The following is an 11,897-nucleotide window of genomic DNA, read 5'->3' as shown; positions in this document are numbered from 1 at the left end:
GCATGGAGAAGCAGTATCCTCCTCCACCGCCGTATGCAACTGCCGCACCCAACCCGTACGGCGGCCATTCATCCTACGGGCCCCCACCGCCTCCTCAACAGCAGTATCCACAACCGCCGCAGTATCCACAATCGCACCAGTATCCTCAACCAGCGTACGGCCCACCGCCTGTACAACCTCACTATCCCGCGTACCCGCAACCTCCCACAGGCAACAATAACTCCATCAGTAATTCCATCGTGGTTGGAGCTCCGATGGCCCCCGTTCAAGCCGCTGTGCCACAGACAACAATAATTCGTGTAAGTATAAATTTAACACATTATGTAACTACCATCAACACTCTCTTTTTGGACACACAACTACACAAATTAAAACACATCGCGTTCACACATCTACATTGTGTATTCAGTTCATCGCGTGCACACATCAAAACATCATGGGCACTTAACACCTTACGTATAAATTTTTAACATACACACACACAAAAGCGCATGTCAAACACATCACGTGCGCATTTAAAACTTATTAAGCGATAATCACTCATCTTTCCAAGTCTTTATCTTATTTACATATAAATGACGTCACTTCTACTTGAAAGTATGTTTTGCAAAAAAAATCATACAACTTGCTTACTTAGTGTTCAATTCCAAGGAGAGTTTTGCCCTTTTGCGTATTACTCCGTTTGTTTAAGTTCACTTGCAAGTGAGTATACAAACTAAGAAAAAAAAAGTTGAACTTTGCACCTTTTAGACAAGAAATGAGCGATGTTCCAATTGTGACATTATTGGTATGAAAGGTGTAAAGTTGCACCCGTACTGCCAGTGTGACAATGGTAAGCGTGCAAAGTTGAACCTATATCTACAGTTTAGGAACTTCACCTCTTTCATATAATCACGTAATAGTTCATCTTCTTGACGTAGTGGGTTCTAGTGATTTGTTCAAGGAGAAGATGTCGGGTTCTGGTGATCCAAAGTGATATTTGATCCCCTGATCGAGCAAGACACTTAATTCTTCAACGCTTTTTCCTACACGTTGTGTAGATAAATGCAAAAGGGGGTATTCGGTATGAATTATAGCTGAACCTTAATACACTGTAGCGATCAGAGCACGACAATTTGTAGGAAATGGTGTTATACTTGTATCTCGAGGTTTTGACCTCGTCTTTTAAATATCCATCCGCGCCTACTGTATATACAGCACAGCTCGCAGGACAATTGTTGTGCCGGAGAGAACCCGAGCTTCAACTCTGAAATGGGAAGGTTCTTGGGCTTCATCCAGCTGCTGTGTGGGATCATCACCATCGTCATCATTGGTGTGTCCTACTCGCTCCGGAACTACTTTGAGTACCCGGGAATCGGCTCCAGCATCGCGGCTGCCATCATCGTAAGTGGGCATCAGATTATCCATACACCATCTTAAGGTAGTAATTGTCATTTTGATAAAGGTGAATTTGATATCTAATGTGTCTATTTAATGATTAATGTTCTTTCAAAGTATTTCAATGGCGCAAAAAAGTTTCGAAGTGTAAAATCACCAGCATGAGATGGTTTGATTAATAGAAGTCTCTTTTTTTGATTGATTTTTTTCCTCCTTTCCTTCAGTTCTACATTCCAACCGGAATCCTTGGGATGTTCACCTACTCGAAAAATCGATGTGTGGTAAGTATGGCACGTGGTGCATTTCACATCAGCAAGTTGAGACAATGAGCATTCATACGAAATGTGATTAAACATCAACTGACAAATAAAGATGGCGTGTATGTGGAAAAACCATGGCATACACATATATCCTTCCGTGTTTTTTCTTTATATCTTCGTTATTTTGTTCTCCTCCCTTTTCTTATTGTTATCGTGACAAATAGTATCAGCATCATTATCATAATTATTATCACCATTATGATCTATTGTTAGTATCATGATATTTTTGATATGATGATATTGCTATAATCATCGTCATCTTCATTAGTATTTCTATTCATACGCGTTATCACAATAAATGCAGAGTTGACCTCTCTTTTCTCCCCCTCCCCCTCCTCCTCCTCCTCCTCCTCCTCCTTCTCCTCCTTCTACTGCTCCTCTTCCTACCAATATTTACAGATCATCGGCTATCTGGTGATGTGCATCCTCACCTCCCTGGAGTCTTTCGGGATGATCTGCTACGAGAGCACCGCCGCCGCCCTCTATTCCTATGACCAGGACTGCATCTTCTTCTCCTGCTGGTATTCCTTGAACACGGTAAGTCTGTCCGGCGCAATTTTGAAGGAATTGTATAATTTTGGTTGAGACCGAACTTCAAGTTTTTAGCATATTTTGGTGAGATAATGAGAAACCTCTTGTGAAAGAGGATGTCATTCGAAGAGGAATTCAACGTTTATTTGATAAATATTGTTTTTGAAGTGGCTGAGAGCAAAACAGAGTAATTTTGATAGTAGGTGGTGCCGAATCCAGTGTTTGCGCAAAAGCAGAAAATGGTCATTATTTTGTACTAACGAGCATGCAATCACTTGGATAAGCATCTGTGATGTGATGATCCTTCTTGGGATCCTTATTTAATGTCGCTTGCCAGTAGCCCACATCCACCAGACAGAAAGTCTGGTATTTGGCAATATAAACAGAGAAAGGTTGTCACTGCATTCAATGCAAAACGATAAAATGAACTCTTCAGCGTTGATTGACGAACCATTCTGTTCACCTGGGGGTGTTTCACAAAGCTGTTCTTAACCCCTTCCTTACTGAATTCCGAAATCCCTATTATACTTAATACACAAGCCACCAGGTTCCCGTATGGAAAGGGTTAAAGTTAAGAAGGACTTGAGAACGACTGGTGATCAGTTCTTGTACTGAATTATTGAAATTCTGATAAGTATAGCACATAAGAACTGATCACTAGTCGTTCTTAAGTCCTTCTTAACTTTAAGAACAGCTTTGTGAAACACCCCCTTGTCTGAGTAAGATCACTCTTCGTTCGAAACACGAAGTCCATAAAATTGTCACGTCAGGCAATCTTGCGCATTATGTCGCTTTGAAAATGAGCGTAGTGCCTAATTGTCTGAGAGAAAAGAAAGGTCAATAAATCATTTTGTACCAATGTGCGCACGAGGCAAACACTCCGAACTTGCTTATTGCTTCTTAACACTCAACCTCGATTGCCTTGATGGTCAACAGACGTTTATTGACTTGGATGACTGTTTCGACGAAATAATTGGAAACGGCATATATTCAGTGTATACATTTACCTCACACACAAAATAATGATAATATGTTATTGTTGTTATGATAATAATAATAATAATAATAACAATGATAATAATGATGACAATAATAATGCTTATTATTATTATTAGTAGTAGTAGTAGTAGCAGTAGTACTAGTAGTAGTATCATTATTATTGTATTGTCATTGTTGTTGTTGTTGTTATTATTATCATTATTATTATTATTATTATTATTATTATTATTATTATTATTATTATTATCATCATCATCATCATTATTATTATAATGCATTTGATTTTCCAGGCTGTCGTTGCACTGCACGCAGTAGCAGCATTCTTGGCCTTGGTCGTTTTCATCACTGTGCAGATTGGAATGTGTCTCTGCTGCAAGGGTTCACAGGTCAACGGAACCGGAACCACGGTGAGTGACGTCACCATTCAATCCCTAATCCCGGGCGGGCACAAATATTATTACGGCGTTAATGGATCATGAAATTCAAGCAAAAACAAAGCAAAAACAAAAAACGACCAAAAAAAAAAAAGTGATTCACCAAAGGGCTTTTTACATTTGTAAATTTTTGCTTAGTCCCGTACCAACGGTGGGGCTAAGGGGGGGGGGGGGGACTATCCTTAGCCCACTTTCTGTTTACTCTCGTTTTTGCCAAAGTGGGCTAGCCCCACCGATAGTCCGGTACTATCTGGCCCTGCAAAATAGCAGGGTTAGCACCGCAATTGCAGTGCCAAGCAAGGGAGTGTAAACAGAACGAAAGAATAAGCTGGGGCTAAGCCTTAGCCCCACCGTTGGTACGGGACTATCCTTAGCCCACTTTCTGTTTACTCTCGTTTTTGCCAAAGTGCATGGGCTAGCCCCACCGATAGTCCGGTACATCTGGCCCTGCAAAATAGCAGGGTTAGCACCGCAATTGCGGTGCCAAGCAAGTGAGTGTAAACAGAACGAAAAAATAATCCGGGGCTAAGCGAGGGAGACAAAGTCCGACCCCCACTGACCAATCAGAAACGAGGTAATCAAGTGCTGCCGGTGCGTGCGTGTACGTGTACAGTGCACAGCGTAATCATGAATATTCATGTGGTTTGGAAAGTCCGGGGCTAAGAAATACGAGTGTAAAAAGGTCAGGTTTCTCCTTAGCCCCGGACAAGAGATAGTACGGGACTAATTGGCCAGTGTAAAAAGCTGAAAAAAATTGAAGAAGAGAAAGTCCGGGGTTAAGAAACGCAAGTGTAAAAAGGGCTCAAGGTGATTTCACACCAATCCAGCTCGGAGCCAGCTCGGAGGAACTTAAAATTGGTTTCAAAATTTTTGTGAAATGCATTAAAAAAACACTGATGTTCAGTCCCCTCCCATTATTCAGCTTTCCTTTCCCGTTTTGTCACGTCCTCCCTAACTAGTCTTGTTCGTGGCTGAATAAAAAGAAAAAAACAAAACAAAACCAGATAGTGATAGGTAGGACTGGAGTGGGGGGGGGGGGGGGGAGTGCCTATTGGAGCCTTAAATCAAAAGCGAATACGTAATGCATATCTGCAATTCCAACATTCATTCTACCACCTCCCTCTCTCTCTTCTTCACTCTAAAAATATCCGGGTCAGAACTGACCCGGAAAGGGTCCGTTGGGGTCACACTCCATTCCGGGTCGAAAATGACTTGGAATTTGGTCATGACGACCTATAATGGGATCACCCTGACCCAATTCGTGACTATCAATGGGGTACATCTCACCCCAGTCCTTGTCATTTCTGACCCGAAATGGAGTGTGACCCCAACGGACCCTTTCCGGGTCAGTTCTGACCCGGATTTTTTTAGAGTGTTCTATGTGATCCTTTGAGCTTACAGATAATATTCTGTCACCTCTCTGTAAATGCCCCAGTCACACAGTGATTTTAATGGGTTACGTCCGTCGCGGATAGATACGGATGAGTGGATGCAGGCATCAGCAGGGTCGTATGTAGACGTAATTGTCCGTAACTACAATCCGTAAAAAACCCCGCAAAATGACGGCACCAAGCTTGCAAAATTTGGAAATGGGACTCCACGGATTCAGACTTATCCAAGTAACCGCAACTAAACGTAACTGAACGTAACTATCCGCAGCTTGGACGCGGACCATCTGCAAAAATGTTTTAGGCCCCAGTCACATAATGCTTTGCGTCCGGTGTTACGTCCAAAAAAGTCATTTTTTTTTTCTGCGGTCACCAGAAAATTTGTACAAAACACACGGGGAAAAATGCGGGCGATACAGACAGATACGACCACATGCGAATACTTGCGTCCACTTGCGGGTATTCTTACGAATTGGCACGTAATAGTTCGGAACAAAAAAAAGAGAAAAATGTTGCGGATATTTTCGGATAGTTACGGATAGTTACAGATTGTTATAAATAATTCTGGACAATTATGGCTTTCTCTGACGATCCCTGCCAAGTCAGTGTATCATAACAGCAAGGTTATCACATTTTGACTGTCTTACATTGTACATTGGGGAAAACTGAAATTGAATTACGTTGTGAAGTTGTGAAAAAAAATCGTATTCCTTTAACTTGATTTACAGTAATAAAAGATATATGAATTTTTTTACTTGAAGTTTGCATTTTATTTGCGCAACTCAAATATGAATAAACAGCATAAATGTAAAGAATATATAACATAATTATACCGCAAATGAAATACAATATAGATCCATAAGTTAAACATTAGAGTAGAAAATATTATTGCTTACAGTCATGGAATAGACAAACTTTGGTTACGTTGTGTTGTTGTGCAGCGATATTCAGGACTTATTGGGTTATGTTAAGGAGATTTTTATGATAAAGCAATGCTTATTAAATTTCCAGCAAAAAAGACATAAGGACTTTGGAACATCCCTCCCACGCCCAAGTTATTATAAAAAAAGTGATACACATTCCATGGAGCGTATAGTGGGTAAGACTACAGAGAAATACTATATCAGTTCTCATTTTACATAGTTTATCGCTGTCCCCCATCCCCTGCCCAAAATATTACCTTTTTCGAAAAATATGCATTCAAAGAGTGCAAGACAAAACGTTCAGCATCAAGGGTCAACCGATGTCATGTGTATATGGGTGCCATCTAAAATGACCATTTGTGGGAGAAATTTCATAATTTGACCATGCGGTTAACTGCCTTTCCACCGATCCGAATGTGTTGTAGCATTCCTTCAGGTAAATGCGCTGCAGCTTGACAACACGAGTTATGTGGCTACCCACGAGTCTCTGTGTTCCCATGCGAGTGGAAAACGGAAAACGTTGAAGGACGTAATCATCCGCAGCATCCATAACGAAAGTGTTGTGATACGTTGACTTGCGGTTAATTTCGGATACTTACGGTGGACGTAAACGAACACAAACAGACGGGAGGTTTTTTGGTTTTTTTTAAACGGATGGTCTGCGTCCAAGCTACGGGTAGTAACGTTCAGTTACGGATAGTTACGTTTGGTTACGGTTACTTACCTAAGTCTGCATCCGTGGAGTCCCTCTGCGAAATATTGAACATTTCAAAATTTCGCAGGTTTGGCGACCTCATTTTGCTTTTATTTACGGATGAGTTACGGACAGTTACGTCTACATACGACCCTGCAGATGCCAGCGTCCGCGCTGCGTTCACCTGCCTCCACTCATCCGTATCTATCCGCGGCGGACGTAAAGGTTTACCCATCGTAAGGCATTGTGGAACTGGGGCATTACACAAGTAATGTAACTAAACGTAACTTTTCGTAACAAAAAAGGAAAAATTACCTCCCGTCCATTTGCGTCCACCGTAAGTATCCGAAATTTACCGCAAGTTAAAGTATTACAACTCTTATGTCCGCTTACGGACATGTACGGATGCTGCGGACAATTTCGTCCTTTGACGTTTTCCGTTTTCACTCCCATGGGGCAGAGATTCGTTGGAAGCCACATCACCTCTGATGCCAAGCTGCAGGGCATGTACCTGAAGGAATACAACAGAGCCGAAGAGGAGGAAAGGCGGAAACGCACGGTCGAGTTATGAAATTTCTCCCATAAATGGTAATTTTAGGTGGCACCCATAATATGCACATGACATCGGTTAACCCTTGATGCTAATTTTTTTTCTTGCACTTTTTGAATGTATATTATTTGAAAAAGGTCAATATTTTGGGTAGGGGGTGGGACGACAGAATTTTATTTACTTTTCTGGCCGGAAAAGGTATGGGACAGCCATAAACTATTTAAAATGAGAACGTATTTAGTATTTCTCTATAGTCCTGCCCACTTAACACTCCATGGAATGTGTATTACACTTTTTTTTTAAAATATTGTACTGGTGTTTAATTTTTTTTGTATATTATATAGATGTGGGACGGGATGTTCAAAAGTCCAAATGTTTTTGTTTCTGCATTTTTTTAGCATTATTTTATTACAACAGTGTCCTTAACATAACCCAGTAAGTCATGAATATGGCTGCACAATTACAGCGTAACCACAGTTTGTCTGTTCTGTGACTGAAAATTATATCATTTTCTTACTCTATAGTTTAACGTTAATATCGATCTGAATTGTATTTTATTTTTGGTATAATGATGGTATGTATTCTGTAAATTTATGATGTATATTCATATTTGATTTGAGCAAAAATTTCAAACTTTCATTTTTCTTTTATTACTGTAAAACAAATTAAAGGAATACGAAAAGTTTTCACCAGTGTACAATATAAGACAGTTCAATATGTGATAAACTTGCTGTCATAAATATACTGACAGAGCAGGGATCGTCAGAGAAAACCACATTGTCCATGATTATTCATAACAATCTGCAACTATCCGAAAATAACCGCAACTCTCCGTAAATATTCGTAACTCTCCACACGTGTTCAGATCTATTCGGAAGTTTACCCAAGTTGAAAGAACAAATTACATGCCAGTTCATATGATTACCAGCAAGTGGACGCAAGCATTCGCATATGGTCGTATCTGTCCGTATCGCCGGCATTTTTCCCGTATGTTTTGTAAAAAATTCCTGGTGACGCCAAGGAATCTGCGGGAGTCCGCTGGAAAAAAAAATGGACGTAACACCGGACGCAGAACATTATGTGACTGGGGCCTCTATGAGCAGGAATCATCAGAGAAAACCGTATTGTCCATAATAATTCAAAATAATCTGCACCTATCCGCAACTATCCGAAAATATCCGGAACTCTCCGTAAATATTCGCAACTCTTCGCAAGTGTTCAGAAGTATTCGGAAGCTTACGCAATTCGAAAAGACAAATCACGTGTCAATTGGCTAGAGTATCAGCAAGTGGACGCAAATATCCTCATCCGGTCGTATCTGTCCGTATCGCCGGCAATTTTTCCCGTATGGTTTGTAAAATTTTCTGGACAGTGGTGACGGTGAGGGATACGCGGGAGTCCGCAGAAAACTGCCCTTTTTTGGACGTAGAGCATCGTATGACTAGGGCCTAATGGTAATTTGTATTGATTTTTTTTTCGTTCTCTTTTCTTCACAGGTGGTTTACACTGGCAACACTCAGACTGTACATACTGGTACGTATAGCCTAATATGAAATATCTCCCTTCTCCCTGTATGTGTACATAGGCAAGTGGCTTCATAAGTATGTATATTACATTACATATACTTATCCATGAAACCACTAGTCTAGTTCTCTAGTACTATACTGTGATTGATGTCGGGTTTTATAATTGACAAAATGTTGGAAAAAAAAACAACAACAACTATGAGAACGAATAAGAATTATTCGTTTGTTTTTTTATTTGTATTTTCTTGAGAACACCTTGTACTCAGTCTATGGTTACTTTCTTTCTTTTCTTGAAATGTGCAAGCTAGTTAGAGATGGCCGTATGTATAGAAACCCAAGGTGACGTGTTTGTCGACATTTATCTACATAATATGTCAGATAGAGTCGAGTAGTAGATTGATAGTAGTGCTTGTTGCTCATCCTCTTTATTTGAAGTAACTGATTACTTTACTATTCCACACTTGTACCATGCCATTCGGAAACCCTAGCCTAACGAAGTATTGGATAGATTTGGACGATGGCATTATTAACAAATAAATGGTGTATACCTACTGCCCTAGAAACTGAAACGGCTGCAGATCACAACCTCTGTTGTTACATGAAAATGTCATGATGCATTATTGGTCAAGCTGGTTCACGGCGTACTTTAATAGAATTGTACAATTCAGAATCAGCCATCACGTCAACAAATGCAACAGCGCCAAGCAGCAGCAGTAACAACCACTACAACAACAGCAACGACATAACACTCAAATATGCCAGTGGTTTTTGTGCTGATTTAAAAAAAAAAATCCATGAATATAATTCTGGCATGAAATCACATTAAAAATTACGTCATTGTCCAAAAAAAAAAAGAGTTATGAAATATCTACCACTGGATAAAAAAAAAGAAATGGAGAATAAAAAAAACATAGAAAGAAAACAAAAATAATCGAAACAAAACTCGTTTGTCACCTTCACTTTTCTTTTTCTTTTATGAAAACTTTCCAGGCACTGTTGTCAGGACCGGCGGCTGGTAGGAGGAGCGGAGTAACCATAGCAACGTACTTCGAAACAATGAAAGAAAAAATAAATGAATAAAGGCGTCCAAGATGTATATAAGTACTTTAAATTATTGTGAATAAGTGTGGACTTCATGGAGAAGAAAGTGTGTAATATAGAGGGAAGACACAGAGAAGAATTATGCAAGGTTATCGGGAAGAAAAATAAAACAAAAAGACAAGGGGGAAAGAACAGGAAATTAGAGACGAACAGGTCGACTTTTAAGAGATGAAGAGATGCCGATGAAGATAATGGCTCTGATTGACGTTGAACATAATAGAGGATAGAAACACGAATGCTAGATAGTGTTCCGACTTTTTAAAGCGTAAAAAGAAAAGGCTCTTTTTTAACATTGTCACTTTGTTGTGAGCGTGTTTTTTTATAGCTTTAATTTTTACTTTTGAGGTGTCTTCAGCAATCTTAAAACTTGTTCACTTTGACCAGGGAGGTGGTACCGTTTCCCTGCTTTGACCATCATTGCAAAAGTGACCTATTTTCGGATTTTGTAAACGTTGTATTATTTCAAACTGGAAACTAGGGCTACCAAAATTAACGGTGGAATCCAATTTGCTGTTGAAACGGATAGATTTCACTTTAAAATGTTCGCAAAATTACCCGGCCTGCCAGGCCTGTAAAAAGCTGTCATTCAGTACTTGGAACAAGCCGTCAAAGATCTGAATATTACCCGCTATAAGTATTGTCTACCAGTATACTGTAATATACAGATATCGTTTGCTGTTTATATTTTGTCTAATCATGTACCATCGTTCAAACATCTTACAAATCTGGATTGCAATTTCTGTATATTATACTGAAACTAACACACTGAAGAAATGTTTATAGATTGTTTCCAGAGATTAACCTAGAGAGATGAGGAGAGTTCATTAGTTTGTTCATAAACAATGCACCAATAAACCTCAAGTTAGCATCAACTCACGTTGGTGACCATTTTTAGGACAAGTGTTTTTGGATTCGAAAATCAAACAGATTAATAGCGACAGAAGGCTTCAACTGATGTGAAACGCGGTATTTTTGGAGCATCCAAGTCTAACTTGCTAGATACATGTCATTGGCCAGTAATTCAAAGTGCCTTTCACAAAGCTATAATAGGCTTGCTGTTATAATAGGTGGGATGCCGGTTAAAACGTGCTGTTACATTTTGTCTATGAAATTTCATTATATATTATGACGAACTATGGCGAATGCAGTTACTGTTGTCTTTCAAAGGGAGGTGAGAAACAATGAAAAACGAATACCGTCCTTTCAGCAGACACATTTATTGTATTAATACCACTTCCGTCCATTCCGCGCAGGGTGTAATATTTTAGGTGGACAGTTTGTGCAGTTAATTTGTCTTTCATACATTTTCATACTACTGTAAATATTGACGCATATGGTTGTTAACTTCTCAGTGTTTATGGTATTCGAATATATTTTACTAAAACTGGTGACTTCCATGCTATGAATGAGTTGACTTGCCTTCTTTAATGATTTTTTGTTTGTATTTTCCAAAGAATGTCATATATACAATGTATATATATATACACTGTAAGTACATATAACATAAAAACATGTGTGTGTGCGTAATGTGCGTTTGCGCATTTCGATAAAACACCAATCACTGTGTTTTACACAAGCAGAAAGTAAGCAAAAATAGGGTTTCCCAATACAAGCATAATAGCTTGAACAAGTGAAATCTAAATGAGAAAGTAAGCAAGTAAAGCAAAATTACGTGTAAGATGATTACACCATAAAAACGATGAAAATATTAGATCTTCACAACTTAGATGAATATAATGTACTCTGGCGTCCAGCGTTACTCAAAGTGTATTTTCCTTCTGTACGCGAATATTTACGCACACGCATACATACGCACACACACACACACACACACACACATCCACACAAACTTGAACTCCTTTTTTTCTTGAAGTTATGTGTCTTTTTTGTATAGGGTCAAGACGTAAGGAGATTATAACTTTGTAATCTTCCTATTTGACTATTTGTCATAAGTTGAAACAAATTTAATAAATGGTATACAATTATACTGTATTACTATTTTTTGGGTTCTTTGTGAAATAAATGAATTCCTTCATATCCATTTCCATCAGAAA

At 39.2% G+C, this 11,897-nt stretch overlaps 1 protein-coding gene across 1 annotated transcript; it reads left to right on the top strand.

Moving 5' to 3' along the window:
• Nucleotides 1-2: 2 nt before the first annotated feature.
• LOC139737038 (uncharacterized) lies at nt 3-9,937 on the top strand. The gene is made up of 7 exons (XM_071647716.1): nt 3-299; nt 1,198-1,383; nt 1,602-1,658; nt 2,097-2,234; nt 3,518-3,634; nt 8,713-8,749; nt 9,733-9,937. Exons 1-7 carry the CDS (start codon nt 3-5, stop codon nt 9,759-9,761), a joined length of 861 nt encoding a protein of 286 aa, XP_071503817.1. The 3' UTR covers nt 9,762-9,937.
• The last annotated feature ends 1,960 nt before the right edge of the window (nt 9,938-11,897 follow it).

This window comes from Diadema antillarum, unplaced genomic scaffold, assembly GCF_040938485.1.
Source record: "Diadema antillarum isolate AM-2024a unplaced genomic scaffold, OU_Dant_1.0 seq00000676_RagTag, whole genome shotgun sequence".
Classification (NCBI taxonomy): domain Eukaryota; kingdom Metazoa; phylum Echinodermata; class Echinoidea; order Diadematoida; family Diadematidae; genus Diadema; species Diadema antillarum.
This window is presented reverse-complemented; position numbering and strand designations above follow the sequence as displayed.

Coding starts and splice junctions, on each gene's coding strand:
- LOC139737038 (XM_071647716.1), top strand. CDS start 3: ATGGAGAAGCAGTATCCTCCTCCACCGCCGTATGCAACTGCCGCACCC. Junction 1,659..2,096: donor ACTCGAAAAATCGATGTGTG/GTAAGTATGGCA, acceptor CAATATTTACAG/ATCATCGGCTATCTGGTGAT. Junction 8,750..9,732: donor CACTCAGACTGTACATACTG/GTACGTATAGCC, acceptor AAAACTTTCCAG/GCACTGTTGTCAGGACCGGC.